Genomic DNA, 16,828 nt, shown 5'->3' with positions numbered 1-16,828 from the left:
GTTGCTGACTTTATTATTGTTGCTGTTTCTCTTCTCTCTTTTTTTTGGCCACAAAACTGTGTTGTCAGGTGCTTTTTATGGCTTTTTTCTTCTTCTGGCCTTACCCTCCCCCTCTCTCCCATCTCCTCCCCTCTCCTCTCACTCTGTTGCCATCTCCCTCTTAAAGGTCAATTCGTTTGCGTTTGCTTTTGCTTTTGGAATGAGTCACATTTTCAATTTACACGAATACACATGCACACATGCACACACGCACACACGCACAGATACTCCCAAATACAAATGCAAACACAGACAGGAGGAAAGAAAGGAGGGGCGGTGGCAGCGGCAGAGGCAGAGGCAGGTGCTTCGTTAGATTAAGCTTCAGTTTGCTTTAGTTGTTAAATTTCATTGCTTCCAGCGGCCCAACAGCAACGCAGCCCCACAGCCCCACAGCCGCCCCAGTCCAGTGTTGGGTTGTGTGTTGGACAGTGTAATTAACGTAGGCGTTTTGTTTGCACTCCGCCGGCGACCGGCGACCTGCAACCGGCAACCGGCGGCGACCGCTGCTCTGGGGACACATTTGTCTCGTGGCAACGTCGTCTGTCTTGCTCTCTCCCTGTCTCTGTCTGTCTGTCACTCCCACCCGCCCCCCTTCTCTGTCCCTGCCTTTTGCACTATCTCTGGGTCTGGGTCTGGCTCTGGCTCTGGCCTGTGGCTCATGCGGCGTATGAGTGATAAAACAATTCACATTAAACGCTCGCTCAGCCACAGGAACAGCCAAAAGAGGAGAAACAACACTGCAGCAGGTGCACCTTTCGGTGGGTTAAGAGATAGCGAATTTCGAAGGGTTAATCAGTTGCAACACGCAGATGTTTTGGAGGGGGGGGGGAGGGTTAACCGAGTTGCAACAGCAGCAGCGGCCGGCATTTGGGGAGCCCCAGCGTGTGTTTGATTTCGTAGAGTGGCCACCAGCCTACCCCCCTCCCTCCCACCGTTTGAATGGGTTCTCGGTTTTCGGTTTTCGGTTTGGGGAAATGAAGTCGTTTCGCATTTAGCTAATTGTTAATGGATTGGAATTGCTGCCGCAGGTGCAGCCGCAGTTGCAGTTGCATGGAGGAATGGAGGACCTCCCAAAAGGCACAGAGTTCTCATTCTATAAAAGGAGGCAAGTTATGCCTTGACTTCAATTGATTTTCCTTACTTTTCGCCAAAAGTGTGTTTCGGAAAGTCCCCTGGAGGCCTTTTTAACCTCTCTAGTACGTGTTGCATGTGTGTGTTTCCCCTCTAATTTCGCACTAAATGAAGACCCAATGAGTGGCACTTCCGACACCACACATCACTCCCACTCGCCATTAAGCCACCCCCCACCCTCCTCCACTCCAGTCCCAGTCCCAGTCCCACTTTCCAACGCCCATTCCCCGCTCAGATGTTGATAGAGTGACCACAAAACCACTTAGAGAAAGAGAACGGGAGAGGGGTGGGGGTGGTGTTGGGGGAAGAGAGAGAGGGAGGGGCGATGCCAGCAGAAAATGTTGGTTTTGTTCTGGATGTTGGCTTTTAGCAGAAGTTTTCCTTTTCCGCCCACCCCCTATAAATATATGGGGGGTTCTTCTTCACTTCCGGTCGGACAGAGACAGAGAGGGAAAGAGCGTGAGCGAGGGAGATGGAGAGACACACTTGAGGGACAAGAAGTGTCAAGAAATCGTCTTTGCTTTCTTTTTTGTCAGCTTGCAAATTAAATTTAAATACCCGCATGATTCTTACACACAAAAGAGAGACCGAGAGAGAGGGTGGGGGAGAGGAGTGGCACTGTATCTTTTACATTGGGGGGAGGAGGAGGAGGAGGAGGAGGGACACAAAGCGCGTGTGTTTTTGTGTCTTTTGTCATCTTTTCGGGGTCTCTCTCTCTCTCTCTCTCTGTGTGCCTTTCTCTCTTGTTCTCTGTCTCTCTTTCTCTCATTGTATCTGTGTGTGATTGACACTTGTGTGCGTGTGTGTGTGTGTGTGTGTGTGGAGTACTCTTCACTATTCTCTGTGTGTGTGCGTGCCCTCATCCATCTTCTAGGCCTCTCACTCTCTCTCTCTTCTCTACCCCTCTCCCCTGTCTCTGTCTCTTTCTCTCTCTCTGTCTCGTGTTTAAGTTAAGTGTTACTTCCGCTACACACACACACACACACGCATTCACATTCGCAGAGATTCAAAGTATTCATTGTGTCGAGACTCGTTTCATTCATTATTTATGGATGGGGAGCGACAGAGAAGTGTGTAGAGAAAGAGAGAAGCATAACAGAGAAGAGAATGGGGTGCGGTGCGGTGCGGTGCGGTGGGGTGGGGTGGGATATAGAGTGTTTGTTGTCATTCTTCCTCATACTCCGCTGTACGTCGGCTTTTGGCATCCAGACTTGAGGCTTAATTCAATTTAAATGCGGCGGCATATTTCTGTTTAATTGCGTGACAGAGTGTGAGGAGGGTGGCGGGGGGGGGGGGGGGATTGTAAATAGAGAGGGGAGTGTAAGAAAGAGCGAAGTGCGAAGTGGGGAGCATTCCTTGGACACTCGCTTCCGATCACGTTCTTTGGCAATACTTTATGCAATATATTTCGTATACGATATGATTTATTATTTGCCAATGCCTTTGCCCATTGCTTTGCTTCTTTTACCTTTCTTCCCCCCCCCCAATCGGTGGCTTTTCCTGCACGTTTTCCCATAAATTACTCGTATTTCCCCCCCACCCAAGTGCAGAAATATGTTTCCCCCCAACTTGTGGCAACTTGTATAAATATCAGGCAATTCCCATAAATTATATCTGGATATATGTCTGGAAATGGAGGAATGCTTCATTTGCGACTGGTTCTAAATTTTTATGGAATTTCTCGCTTGTTTTTGAGTCATCTTCAAGTGCCAGAAACTACAAAGTTGAAGGAAAATGTCCAGCTGTAGGAATCTGGAAATCTGTCTCAAGGAAATTCTTGAAAATATCCCAACTAAATTCTAACTAATTTCCAGGAAAATCTTGAGGGTCGAAGATCTTTCTGTTACGAATTTTCCTGTAACGCGTTGTCCTGGGAATTTATTTCTGGGAAATATCATCTAAAATGTTGATGCGGTTCGGGTTCTGGGAAAATCCTTTAACCTCGTAAGCCTCACCCGCAACCAGTAGTCGCTGCTCTCTCCCTCCCCCCCCCCCCCCCCCGCCCCCCCGCATTGCTAATGAACTTTTTGCTTTCCTGCAAACGAACTTTGGCTTTAGATTAGAAAATTTTCATCGGAATTGATGGAAAAACATGGATTATATAAGCAGTGCCCCTCCGCCTCAACCCGTTACCCCTTTAGGGGCCACAGCAGCAGCGGCAGCAGCAGCGGCAGCAGCAGCGGCAGCAGAACTCATCATCAGCTTCTTCTGTCTCTGCCTCTCTCTCCATTAATATTCCATTTCCGTGCTAAAAGCTTCAATTAAAATCTTATTTACTTGCATTTTACCTCAGAAGGAAGTGCTCTTTCGGGAAGGGGGGGGGGAGGGGGCGGTGGGTCCTAGGGAGGGGTCCAACAGGAGATGGACAACAAGCAACAACAACTATCCAACTAATATCCCTCTCTCGCTCAATCATACACTCAATTAATGCTAAAATGTATTCTGCCAACCAGACGGAACAGAAAGACAGAGAAGTGCTTTGGGGAGAGTTCAAAAGAGAGAGAGAGAGAAGGGGAGACCTGGAGACGAGCGACGACTGTCCATCGAAGGCACCAGACAAGGCGGAGGCCAGCCTCACCCCATTTAACCCCCCCACCCCACGCCACCCCCTCGTGCTTTCTGTCTCTCTCTCTCTGTTTATCTCTCTTTCTGCTTCTATCTCTCCGCCTGTCTGTCTGTTGGTCAGCTCTCCCCCCCGTCCCCCAGCAGACCATTCCATAGAACATTTTGTGTCTGCGACCGACGACTAATCGCACTAAAATGCTTTTAGTGTTTTATTTAGCGATAAATTTCACTCTTTTTTTGTGCTCGCTATCTCTTTCTCTCCATCTGTTTTATCGAAGCATTTCGATTGTTATTTCTGGGAAATATTTGCGAGTGTTCCAAGTAAGTTGTGCCTGCTGCAATCAGTGCAAATATTTCCACAGGCCAACATTCGAAAGGTTTGAAAGTGTGATTCATGTGCTTCGAATGATTATTGTAATCGATGGGGGCGGGGCACAGGCACCCATTTATCGTCGAATGTTGGGGGTTCTGTTTGGGGGCGGGTGTGATATGTTTGTGGCAATGAAAGTATCCGATGAATGATGAACAATAGCTGTAGGACTCTTCAAAATATAGGGATCTTTGCTCCTCCTCAAAGTGGAGGTCTGTTAGGTCTCTTCCACTGCTACACTTCCTCTATCTTCCACTCCTCTCTCTCTCTAAATTGAGTTCTGTTCTTTAATTCAATAAAATTTTTGCATTTTATTGTGGGGCTCAAGAGTCGCCAAGTGACGGACAATCATCGAGTCGCGCGAGTCTCGAGTAGCCTATCCACCCCCCACCCACACACACATCTCCCTACCAGCATTCAAGCACCCACCCACCCACTCATCCATCCACCCATCCATCCACTTGAGAGATCAGTGCTTCCGCAGGGGCTGTAGCAGTATTTTGTATCTTTGTATCTGTTTCTCCATCTGCTGCCGCTGCTGCTGGTGCTGCTCATGTGAGAGTATCTGGCGGTGACATGAGATTTCAACTGTGAACTCGGATTACAAGTCTCTTCCAAGCCACCCCCCCCCCCCCCCCCCCCCCCCGTGGCTGCCACATTTCAATATCAGACATGACTTTTCCCATCTGTCAGATACTGTTTTTTTTTACCTTCTCTCTCTTTCTACCCGTATGTCTAGTATCTGTGAGTATCTGTGTGAAGCAACAAAATGTTGCTTTGCGGTTAAGTTGGGGATTGTGCAACTCCCTGCACCCACCAGGGGGGGGCATGGAATAAGAAAACGATGGAATTTCCAGGGTATCCAACATTTGTGGACGGCGGGGTTTCTTTGATTTTGATATACTTTGCATCAAATATTAGAATGGGGCAGGAAAACGATGAAAATTCTCATCAAATTTCATCAAAATATTGAAGTCTGCTCAGATACTCTCCAATTTTGGATGCATTCTTTGGATATTTCATCTAAAGAATACAATTCCAAAGCAAAATAAACAATTTTCTAAGCAATTTTCATGAATATTCTCGGAGCAGAGTTTTCTTTAATCTTGTGGCAATTGTTTAGATAATTTATCTCTGCTGCTGCCCCCCCATCCTCCTGCTGCCTCTCCCTGTCTCTGGCATTGCCTCATGGCACGTGCTCATTCCGTCAACGAATCCCAGATAAAGCCCAAAAAAATATAATAGAAAAAAGCCCAAACCGCTCCAAACTTTTGCCGAATCACGTAGAACAAACAGAGAAACAGAGAGACGGAGAAACGGAGAAGCGTATAAACCTTTTTGCTTGATTGAAAGTCTTTTGCAATCAGAGAGAGGCAAAGTGAGGTCGTCTGATGAAGAGGAATCTCTCTCTGTATTCGGATTAAATCTCCGTCCCTCTCTCCGTCTCAGAAATTATGCAAATTGTATGTAGAGCAAAAATGGCTTAAATATTGTACACGGAATGTTGTCAACACTTTTTCCCCCTGGGTCGCGCAATTTATTTATATTCTCATTAAGCCAACAAATATTCCAAGAATAAACTGCCAAACAATGCGAAATTCGTTTTATAAATAAAACAAAACACATTGCAAGGCAATGAACATTCACGAATGTGCAAAGAAATGCACTAAAATAGCCATGAAAATGTGCGCAAAAGCCAGTCTCTGGTTAAACATTAAACACTTGCTGTTCAAGTTAATGTTAAATCAATCAGGTGGGTGGGTGGCCAGCAGCGATAACAAAAACCAAAGTTGAGTCAATGAAAAAATAGCACAAATTATATGGAAAAATCTGCATAATTTGTAGCAGAAAAATGGAAAACTGGCACACATTCTGTCATTTATTTATAAATGAACTTGGATTGCAATCAAAACAGAGGGGAGGGGGGTGGAGGGAGGGCCTTCTCCATTTTATGGGTGGATCGCTGCACATTGCATTGGCGGATGGGGGGGATTGGAAATATTCTTGGAAATAGATTCATAAATTCATTCACATTCCCATGATAAGATTTCAAAAGCCCAACAATTAAGCACCGTTCTGTGTGTTTCTTTATCAATCATGATCAACGATCAGATCATAAAAGTCTGGCGAACAGAGCCTTAATTTCCCATCTGAAGGTCAGAAGATGAATGAACTTTTTTCGCTTGGTGGAAATGGAAACAAAGGAAAATGGAAATCGCTGAAGAGAGCGGAGACCTCTGGGCTGCCCATCGATTGAATGGCCTGCAAATATTTCGGCTTTTTACGGGTGGAAATATTTCATAAATTCTTGCCTTATTTTCCACTCATTTTTGGGGGAGAAAAATTCCACCTGCCGCTGTGGCAGATGATACGAAAATTCTTGGGAAAGCTCTCCATCTCTCTCTCTCTCTCTCTCTCTTGTTGTCTCTGCTGGCATTGGCATGTGGAGCCCTCGCAAGCCCTGACTTTTGCCACCTGCCACCTCTGCAGCATGACTTGCGTCAATTATTTGGTGGGAAATGGTAAACCCTCCTCTCGGATGGGATGACGGTTAGCCTTTCCTCGTCTCCCTTGCTCTCTCCCGCTCTGGCGGTCGAATGAATATCCATCCATCTATCGTATCTTTCAGTTTCCTGCCGGGTTTTCCTCCGGTTTCTCCTTTTTCCTGCTCCCTTGTCCGCCTCCTCGTCCTTCTGCTACGCATTTAATTTATATAAGTCACGTGAGAGGCATTTTTATGTGGCTTTTCCTTCCACCCTTGCAATCAGATGGAAAATTTTGGGATTAAGGCCTCCTCTCATTCCCCCTTCCCCCCTTCCACCTGCCGCTGCTTTGCTTTTTTGCTTTTTGCTCTTTGATTTGATGGCTTCTCATTCTGGGCTCTCTGGAAGAGGAGTTGCCCTCGCCGTTAAGCAGTCACGAACGTGGGGCTCCCCCCCCTCCCATGTCCAGGCTTTTGAGCCACATTTCTTTCCTCTGGTTAACCAAATTTGACGGACAGATCTGAGCCCTGGAGCACTCGGACAAATACTCTTAATAAATGTCCCACTAAATCTCATGATGGAGTGGATTTATTTCTGAGACTGATTCTGATTTACCGACTGGGAAATATTACTCGTATTATGAGTGCACTCAACCCCACCCACCGGCCGGCCACTCACGAGAGACGACAAAAAGAGCAAAGACCTAAATGAATTATATTTTATGCGAGTATGTGGCTGTGACTGTGGCTGTGGATGTGGTGACATCCATAAATCAAACCCAAAGTCCATTTGTATTTCGCACTTCGGTTTCTGTTTCTGGCGGCATGCGGCGGCGGCGGCACGTGACTCGCCGAGAGACCCCCCAAACGACGGATGGTTAGATCTTCGATCTCCGGTTCTGTTTCTGAGAATCTTTTCGTTATGACTTTTTAATGGAGATGTTAACATGAGGCTCGAGAGTGAAGACCAGAGACGGCTGATGGGAGAGGGGAATGGGTTGGAAATGGATCGAAATCACACCTTGGGGTTTTCAGTTTCCTAATTGTTTGAATAGTGATTTCTCTTGGGGGTTTTATGTTGATTTTTAGTGGCAGTGTAGCCAGTGGGTCCATGGAGGGGATTGTAGAATGTAGAAGGAAATGTAGAGTTGTAATGTAAAAGGAATGTAGATTCCCATGTAGAAGATATTGTAGAAAGGAATGAAGAGTAGGAAATGTAGATTCAAATGTAGAAAGTATTATGGCATGTAGAATCCAATGTAGAGTGGGAGATGTGCATGTAGAATGACAGATCTACATGTCTCATGGGATGGGAATGGGATTGAGATAGAATTTTCGAATGAAAATAAAACTAAAACTTAAACAATTTTCTTTTAGTTCCACTCATCAAAAGTATTTAGATCGGAGCCTTGTGGTTCCTATCCTTTATAAAGAGCCCCCGCTGTACTTGCATTGGCAACTGTATCTGTATCTGTCATTTGCTTCAATCTTTCGATGAATGGAGGTTTATTGTGAAATTCGATTGATATTCCCTTGGGCTCTTGCCTCAAAGATTTCCACTGATTCCGTTCCCTCTCTCTCTCTCGCTCTCTCTATCTCTCTGTCTCTGTTCACCTGACTCTACACTTGACCCCTTTGACCCCTTTTAAGTGGAAAATTCTTGGGGCCTTAGAGCTTTTCGCTCTAGACAGAACAGACAAATAAATGCCCCCCACCGTCGGTTGTCGGTCGTCTGTCAATCTTCATAATCGATATCTGAAAAAGACATCAGAGACCCTCCCCCAACCCCTCCACAGACCCCTCCTCGGACCCATATCAGAATAGTTGTTGCCAAAACCTTTCCATGGGCTCGTATCTCCGGCCTGAGACATTTCCCATGGCTCTGCCTTTTCCCCCCGGCTCTCCTCTTCCGCCTATAGACCTTCAAGGAGCCCCCTGATCCCCCCCTGTCCACAGAGCCCATGAACATTTGTCTAATCTCCTAAAAAAACGACAAAAAAAAAAGGAAGAAGGAGAAAGAAACGAAATGACGGGCCATAAGTTTTGAGGCCATTAACAATTGCGTGTTCCTCCGCCATCGACATCGTCATCGAAGACGACATCGTTTCTCGTTTGTCGTCCTGCCATTTGTCCTTCCTTTCGCCATCCCCTCGTCCTCGCATCGTCCTACCATTTGGCTGCGAGGCAATCAAAAAGTTGCGCTTATGCCATTAAAATGGTATTTTTAGTTTTTTGTTTCGCTTTCGGGGGTTTCCCCCTCCACCTCCACCGGCACCACCTCCTCCCTCCTTTTCCTGCTCTTCTCAGGGGCCTGCACGAGTACCTCCTACCTCCCCTCCCCCCGACTACCTTCCGCCTCGTGGCAATGCAATAAATAAGTAAACAAATTAAATGCGCATAAATAATCGTCCAAAGAGACAGGCGAGGGGTTAACGTTAACACATCCAAAAAACTATCATCGTGTGCTAATGTGTGCTGCTTATACGGAGGAGAAAGAGGGGAAAGGAGCAGGGAGGCAGCGGTGGAACACTTGGCCAAAGTCTCAGGGCACACGTGTGTCTCGACCACACACGAAAAGCGGAAGAGGAAGGCACAGAAGGAACTGGCCAGACGAAGACCCATCGAAGAACCGAAGACAAAGAATTGATCGAAGATAAAGCGAAAGAGAAGAGAGTGTGAAGAGTGGGGAGAGAGTGAGAGACACAACTTTCGAATTTGCGCGCAGAAAATCGTAGCGTGAAATTTTTTGCAAATGACGCAATTTTTTTGCAAAAAAAAAAAAAAAAAAAAAAAAATACACAAAAAAGCACTAAAAAAAAGAAGCGAGCGAATAGCAACAAAAAAAAAAGCAAAGCCAATGGGGAATGGTGAACGCGGGGGAAATGGGGATAAAAATTAAATAAAATAAAAAACAGAAAAACAAAACCGACAGCCAACTTGTCGTTTGGCCGATTTTGGCGTGACACACATAAAAAAAAAAAGAAGAGACATGTAGCAGTGTGTGTGTGTGTGTGTGTTTGTGTGTGTGTGTATCTGTCTGGGGTTTCATGTGTAGTTTATGCGATGATTTGCCGGTTCGTTGTCCGTCGTTCCGTTCGTTGCTGTGCTGTGCATAAAATTATTAGAACGATATAATTTCATTATCAGACAGAGAGGCAGGCACACAGGCCACAGACAGGGCACGACAAGAGAGCAAGAGCCACAAGAAGGGGGTAGAGAGGCACAAACAGAGACAGCGACAGAGGCAGAGGCAGAGCCAACCGAATGCTAAGAATGCGCGGAAAGTTCATTGGCACACAACAGGGCGTATGAGTGTTTTTCGCTTCTTTCTTCGAGTGTGCGTGTGTGTGTGTGTAAGTGTGTGTGTGATTTTCGCTGACTTTGCGAGACTTGCAATTTACTGGCGGAATTTATTATTTAATTATGTTTTTACATGCGCCACAGAGACAGGGAGAGAGCGAGAGGGAGAGAATTTTCTTTGTATTTAGGGTTAAACTGTACTTGAAATGTATCTCATGGATGTGATTTAAACGGGGGTCGGGGCTAGGCGAGTGTGCGGAAATCAAGGAGCTACTCTCGTGACTGGCAGGAAGGCTCTCCAAAGGAGTAGCATCGCCAGTGGCTTTTCTCCAGCCACTGGAAATCTCATTTTGTATCCATGTTGCATTCAACTTCAATGCAAACTAAATTCAATTACAAATTTAAACGTTTTGTTGTTTTTGTTGAATTTAACCCACAAACTGGCCGCAATGGCCGCCAGCTGACATAAGCATTGACCATTGACCATTGGAGATTGAAAGAATGGGAGAATGAGATTGAGAATGTTTTCGCTTGTTTCAAATCAGTTTTTTCTTTCTTTTTGGATCAATTAGAGAGCCAGACTCCGTCGCCCCGTTCTACCCAAGCACCTTTCCCCCTACCCTCCCCTCCCCATTGAGGCTGGATGCAAATGGATTTGTGGTTGGGTGCAAAAAAGCGAGAAAAAAGGTCACCCTTTAACCCTTTTTTCGCTTGATTTTCGGTTTAGCATTTGAACTTTTCCTCTGCTTTTCTTCTACTTTTCCTCCCTGTTACCCCCTTCCCCCACGCCTGCCTGTTTGTGCCCGCGATGGCTTTGCATATTTCAGCGTTTTCGCTCGAATAAAATAATGTTTTTTGGCAAATTTTCAAAAAATGTATCTCAATGGCAGAGCATTCTTATGGAATGGAATGGAATGGTATGGAATGGAAAGCCTTTTGTTTGTTGCATACAAATTTTATAGATTTTCAACGCCTTCCTTCGAGTGCCAAAATATCCTGCAGCCGAGTCCTGGCAGGGAGCAGCCATCTAGCATCTGCCGTCTCTCTCTGGCACACATGTGTGGCATTTTAAGTGAAAAACGCCATCGTCATGGCTGTCGTCAACATGCCAATGTCTCTCTATGTCTCCCTCTTGGGGCATGCATCCTACTGCCACCTATCTCCCTCCCCTCCACCACCTATCCGTAGCCGTATCCCCGTATCCGTATCTATTGTGTGAGCCAGAGAGCCAAAAGCCAGCATTCAATAACTTCGAATGGCAGCTATTTTCAGATGGAATTTCAATAAAAATACTTTTGCTTACGAGGAAAAGAGTCTTTCTTTAGCCATCGTCAGGCACAGATTATGGCAAGGGAAACGCACGTACAATGGGGAGTATCCCCAGAGTATTCCTTGACCATACTTATCAGATACTTATATACATATATATACATACTTGTATAGACTCGTTCTCATGTGCTCTCTTTTATTGTTCGCTTTTTTTGCAGTACGGCCAGCGTGTGCCAACGGCAGCTTCACCGAGCAACACCAATTCGAGCAGCTCCTCGAACACCGGCTCCCAGAGCGGCACACTGAGCACCAGCCTGAGCAACACGACGAACACCAACACGAACATGGGTCCCAACGGCACCGTTCAGAATCAGAACCAACAGGGCGGCGAGCAGTTGTCGAAGACAAATCTCTATATACGCGGACTGCAGCAAGGCACAACCGACAAGGATCTAGTTAATATGTGTGCACAGTGAGTACACAGATACACAGACGGGGGGGGTAAAGCCTCCCCCCCGCCACCCTTCACCCGTCACCCGCTTACCCTCTAAAAAGAAGCCTCTTCAAATCAGATATGAATGCAATCAAGCATCCTGTAGCCTGCAGCCTGCAGCCTGCATCCAGCATATTGCTGGCTCTCTGTCCTGCGGTCGTGTCCTGCGTCCGGTGTCCGGTGTCCCTTGTCTCTCTTGTGTCTCTTGTGTCTCTGCGGTCTACCTATCATATTAAATTGTATTATAGGAGACAGGAGGAGAGATGTGCCCCTGGGCGGCAGGCCAGCCATTATGCAAATTCAATTTAATTGTTTTTGTGTCGCTCCAGGCAGCGGCAGCAGGAGCAGCAGCAGCATCAGCAAGAGATTTAATGAGCGATGGTCTTTGAGGCGGAAAATAAGAAGATAGACAGTCGCTATGCAGTTCTCCTTCGACGATAATGGAAAATGCTACTGCGGCGTGTCTTCTGAGCAAAACTATTGGGTGTTTTACGAGTGGAATTCCTTGGTGGAAGAGCTCAACTTTGAGTCGAGCAGAAAGGACACGTTTTGGGGATAATATTGTAGTGTTTCCTACCAAAAGATACTTTTGTATCTTTGCGTTATTACTTTTATGACAAAAAATACATTTCTGCCTTCCCCTTTTTATACGAAAAAGATACTTTAAGATACCAGTATTTTAGGCAGATATTTGTCTCCTCTAAACAGGTATTTGCATGTGTATATTTTTCAGATATTTTCGTATCTGCGATGTAATTTTCCCTCGTCAAAGTCCGGGTAAACTCCCAAAGATTGATACTTACAAGTGTGCTGCCATCCTTAAGATACTTTTGAGAAATTATCACCATCTTTGGGCATCTTTGGGCATGCCTTATAGTCATATCGTGTGCCTCTGCCGCTGCTCCTCTAAGGATATTCCTCCTGCCCATCGCCAATTGTATCTTTGAGATGGGGCTTGAAGTTTTTCGTTTGCTTGGAGCCACATCAAGCATACCAAATGCCCAGCAGCCATCCGTAACCGAAATGTTGTATGTGACGGACTATTGATTGAGGGTTCGCTCGCTCTCACTCGCTCTCCCCTGCTCTTTCTCTCTCTCTCTCTCTCGCTTTGTGGGATAGAACCCTACAACCATATCGAAACCACAGCACTCACTATACCGCACCGAACCGCACCACACCCCACTTCCCGCAGCGTCATCCCTTCTGCTAATGAGGGGCTAAGCCTCAGTCCCTTCCGCTTGACTGCGTCACCCCCACAAGCCACCCAAGAGCCACCCTCCTTTTGCTCGATGCCCAAAAGTAACCCCAAAAAAAAAAAAAAAAAACTGATAGCCTGCCCCTGCCCCCGGCCCCCCTCCCATCAAAAGTTTCTGCAAACTAAACAAAATCCACTAATTAGTGCGCACGCTTCATCAATGGCCGCAAACAAACAAAAAAAAAAATTAATTTTTTTTTGGGGGCGGTGGGGGTGTGGGCTGAAACCACCAGCAAAGGAAAAATCAGTGAGGCGGTGGGGTGGGGAAATAAACGTATTATTAAGTGTGTGGTATTACGCATACGCAGCGTGCCCCCGCCCGCCTGTCACAAGTGCCCCACCACTTAATTATGGGTCAACATCAACGAACGAATGAAGGAACGAACGAACGAACAGACGAACGAATGCCATTTCCATTGCGCCTCTCGCATTTTCCTTTATACATAAAAAATAAGTTATTAGTGGCGTCACAGAAGCATAAAAAACTAATGGAAAATCATCAGGAGGAAAGGGAGAAGGAGGGCAGGTGCGCGGGTGGAGGTTCCTTGGTAATAAGTCAAGTAATTAAATAGAAGGTTAATTTGTTTTTGCCAGCTTTTCCGAGCGGGGAAGAAAGTGCAGACTCGTCTCTGAAGCTCTACGTCTCCCGCCTCCCGCCTCCACCTCCCGCTGCAGGCAATCAAAATAAGCGGCTTATTAGAGAAGGGAAAAGGCACACTGCAAAGGCAAAGGCACAGGCACCGGCAAAGGAAAGCCGAAGCCTAGCCTTGCCTCGAGGCTGTAATGTTATTATAACTATGTATTTATAAGGGGTGTTCAATGGGTGGGGTGGGGGGGAAGGGAGTTGTAACTAAGAAGATATCGATTTAATTCCAACCCCAACCCACTGGGGAGGCAGCGGCACCGGCAGCAGCAGCAGGCAATCAGGCAGCAGGCGACCTGACAAGCCGCCTGGCGGCTGGCTGTCAGGCAGGATGGCTGTCAGGCAGAAATAGAGCGCTACAGGCTACAGGCTACAGGACACACGGACTAAGTCAATTATGGGGCAAGAATAAATGAGCAATTCAAAGGGGTATCCCCGCCCACGGGGAAGGGATACGGAAAGGGTTCGTTCGTTCCGCAGAGGTGCAAATGGGATACAAATACGCGTACCATTGCCTACTTTCGAGCGCCACGAGCATAAAAATTGCATTTTAATGGGACTTTAATTACTTATGCGAAAGGTACAACACAACATTTGTGTGGCACGTGGCACGTGGCACACAGGTACACCGTAGTGTGCAGACAGACACGCAGAGTGAGAGATACATGAATGTGTTTATAATCTGATTATCCCACTCTTTGTGGTCGCTCCTTCTCCCTCTCCATCACCCATTCCCCCCATACCCCCCATATATCGTCGACTCTCGACTATGGCTCACCCTCTAATTCGCTCTCCCCCTCTGTTCTCTTTTGTATACAACTTTTGCAGATACGGAACCATTATATCAACCAAGGCGATTTTAGATAAAACAACAAACAAATGTAAAGGTATTTTTTTCTTCACCATTCTCATCATTATTTTATTTATGTGTGTTTTTCGTATATGTATTATTAGTATGTGTTTATGTACCCAAAAAATACCTATAAAATACTACAAAACAACAAAAAGAAAAGAAAACAAAAACGAAAAAAAAAGTAAAAAGAAAACGAAAATTTCATTGAAATATTATTTTAATTCTTGTTTATTTATTGATTTTTTTTTTAAAGAAATTCTGAATACTTTTCAAAGAATTTCCAGACTTGAAAAATCGAAAAGAATAGATTTCCCTAGATATTGGAGAGCATAGTATTCAGCATTTTCCCCAATTCGATTTAGTTTTTGTAAATTGGTTTTTCTTTTGAAACGTCAGATATTATTATGGCTTGTTCGTTATACAAAATATATATTTATACATTGTGTACTATGCTTTTGTGTAGATACAGTATGATTTTGAACCATACCAAAGAAATGATTCGATTGGAAATATTCCGATTATTCACTTGATTTCCCTTCTACTAGATATTGTTTTATGAGTTCCGTTTCCTTCTCATTTCGCAATCGTGTCATTCATGCATTCCACTCTATATATTGTATACAACATACTCCAGTATTACCAGTATTATCAACTGCTACAGATGCACCCCAACTACTACTACTCTACTGCTAATGATAATGATAATGACAATGACCATAACGATACTATATATATATACTATAATATAACCGATAACTGAACAAGCTGTAAAATTTGTACAACTGTGAAAGGCTTTCTCTGTCGATGTGTGTGCGTGTATTAATATAAATATAGATTTTTCTCTTCGATTTTATTTCATTTCCGATTTAATTTATATATTTTTAAAGATCCGAGTTCTTTTTAGTATGTTTCAGTAATATTTCGGTATTTATAGTATTGACAGTATATTATTTAGTATTTTTAGCATTTATTTAAATTTGTTTCTTGGATTTTTTTTCACAATTTTTCTCTGAATCGTTTTAAAAAGATGTGTAGTATTCCATTATATTATGAATATTTCGTATAATTAAGTTTGTCTATTTTTTGTACTATTTTTTGGATATGTTTTGCAGTATTTATTGTGTATTTTACTTGAATTGAAACCAAATTAATTATTAATTAAATTATCACCCGTTTTTTCTTCTCTTTCTTTGCTCCGCTCAATAAATATTTTGTTTTTGTTTCAATTTTGTTTTCGTTGCACGTGACCCAACACCAAAAAAATATACGGACATATATTCGTTTTATTTTATTCGCATTTTTTTTTATATCGGTTCTTGATTGAATTCCGTTTTCAATTTTCAATTTGTGTGCCAACAAAAACTATTGGAAATCTAAATAAACACCACACACACTCTCTCTCTGTCTCTTTCTCGATATATCGTATATATATATTTATACATGCAATTAAAAAAATATATAAAAATAAATAAAAAATTCCCCCACCCACAACCCGTCAACACAACCCGCAACAACACACAAAAAACAAATACAACAACAACAAAAAAAACAACGAAAAACAAAAACAAAATATGCTTTTTTGCAGGTTACGGCTTCGTCGACTTCGAGCAGCCAGCCTTCGCCGAGTGCGCCGTCAAGGGACTGCAGGGGAAGGGCGTGCAAGCTCAGATGGCCAAAGTGGGTATCTGGGTGCTTCATAGGCCGGCCATTGTACGTTTGTTTGCATGCAAGTAATACTCACCCCCCACACACCGCCCAAAAAGAAGTCCCCATTCCCAACCCAACCCCAACCCAAACCCCGAACCCCAGATCCTAGAACCTGAGAAACCCAGTCGAAAGCCCAGTTAAATCCATATCAATCCCCACCCGCCTTAAATCCAGCTCCAATTCATCTATTCATTTCGTTTACTGTACTGACCACGCCTCCACCAGCTGCCTTCTACTTCTTCTAGCTCCTATCTAAGTTTTTTCTAAGTTTTTCTCTAGAATTCTCTCCTCCTTGTTTAATGGCTGATTAAGTTTCGATTAGTTTTTAATCCTCTTCTGGAAAACTCCTTTTAAAGCGTGGAAAAGCAAATCTCTTTTTTGAAATTACATGTGTATTCTTTTGACGTTTTTTCTGTATTATTTCTGTTTCACATCCCTCTCGAATCCTGCCCCAAACCCGTGTCCTGTCAAAACCCAAAACCAATCCCCTAGCCCATCCCCTAGCTCGTAGTGTTGTTTCAAGACTCTCTTTGTATAACCGTTTGTCGTATACCAAAAACCACACATACTCGTACTTATCCTCCATTATAACCGAACTAGAGACTACAAACAATTTGTCTAGTATTTAAAAAACCTGAAAAACCAAAAATTCTAGAACTTAACGCTCCCTTTTGTTGGTTTTCATTTTCGCTAGAGGTAGTGTTCCATTGGATACAAACAA

At 44.4% G+C, this 16,828-nt stretch overlaps 1 protein-coding gene across 18 annotated transcripts in view; it reads left to right on the top strand.

Annotated features, from left to right (window-relative positions):
- The window catches only part of shep (alan shepard), a 161,291-nt gene that overhangs the window by 132,737 nt on the left and 11,726 nt on the right, over positions 1-16,828 (top strand). For 10 of the 18 annotated variants that reach the window (XR_004470305.1, XM_033383862.1, XM_033383866.1 and 7 more), the window contains 3 exons: positions 11,375-11,628; positions 14,376-14,434; positions 15,986-16,110. Coding sequence is in view for 17 of the 18 variants with exons in the window: in XM_033383862.1 (XP_033239753.1) it covers positions 11,375-11,628; positions 14,376-14,434; positions 15,986-16,110 (438 nt within the window). In the remaining variant the exon portion in view is untranslated. The remainder of the gene's footprint in view (positions 1-11,374; positions 11,629-14,375; positions 14,435-15,985; positions 16,111-16,828) is intronic. The other 8 variants (XM_033383867.1, XM_033383868.1, XM_033383864.1 and 5 more) reach the window with 3 other exon arrangements.

This window comes from Drosophila pseudoobscura, chromosome X, assembly GCF_009870125.1.
Source record: "Drosophila pseudoobscura strain MV-25-SWS-2005 chromosome X, UCI_Dpse_MV25, whole genome shotgun sequence".
Taxonomy (NCBI): Eukaryota; Metazoa; Arthropoda; class Insecta; order Diptera; family Drosophilidae; genus Drosophila; species Drosophila pseudoobscura.
The sequence above is the reverse complement of the archived record's forward strand: the minus strand, read 5'-3'. Positions and strand labels throughout refer to the sequence as shown.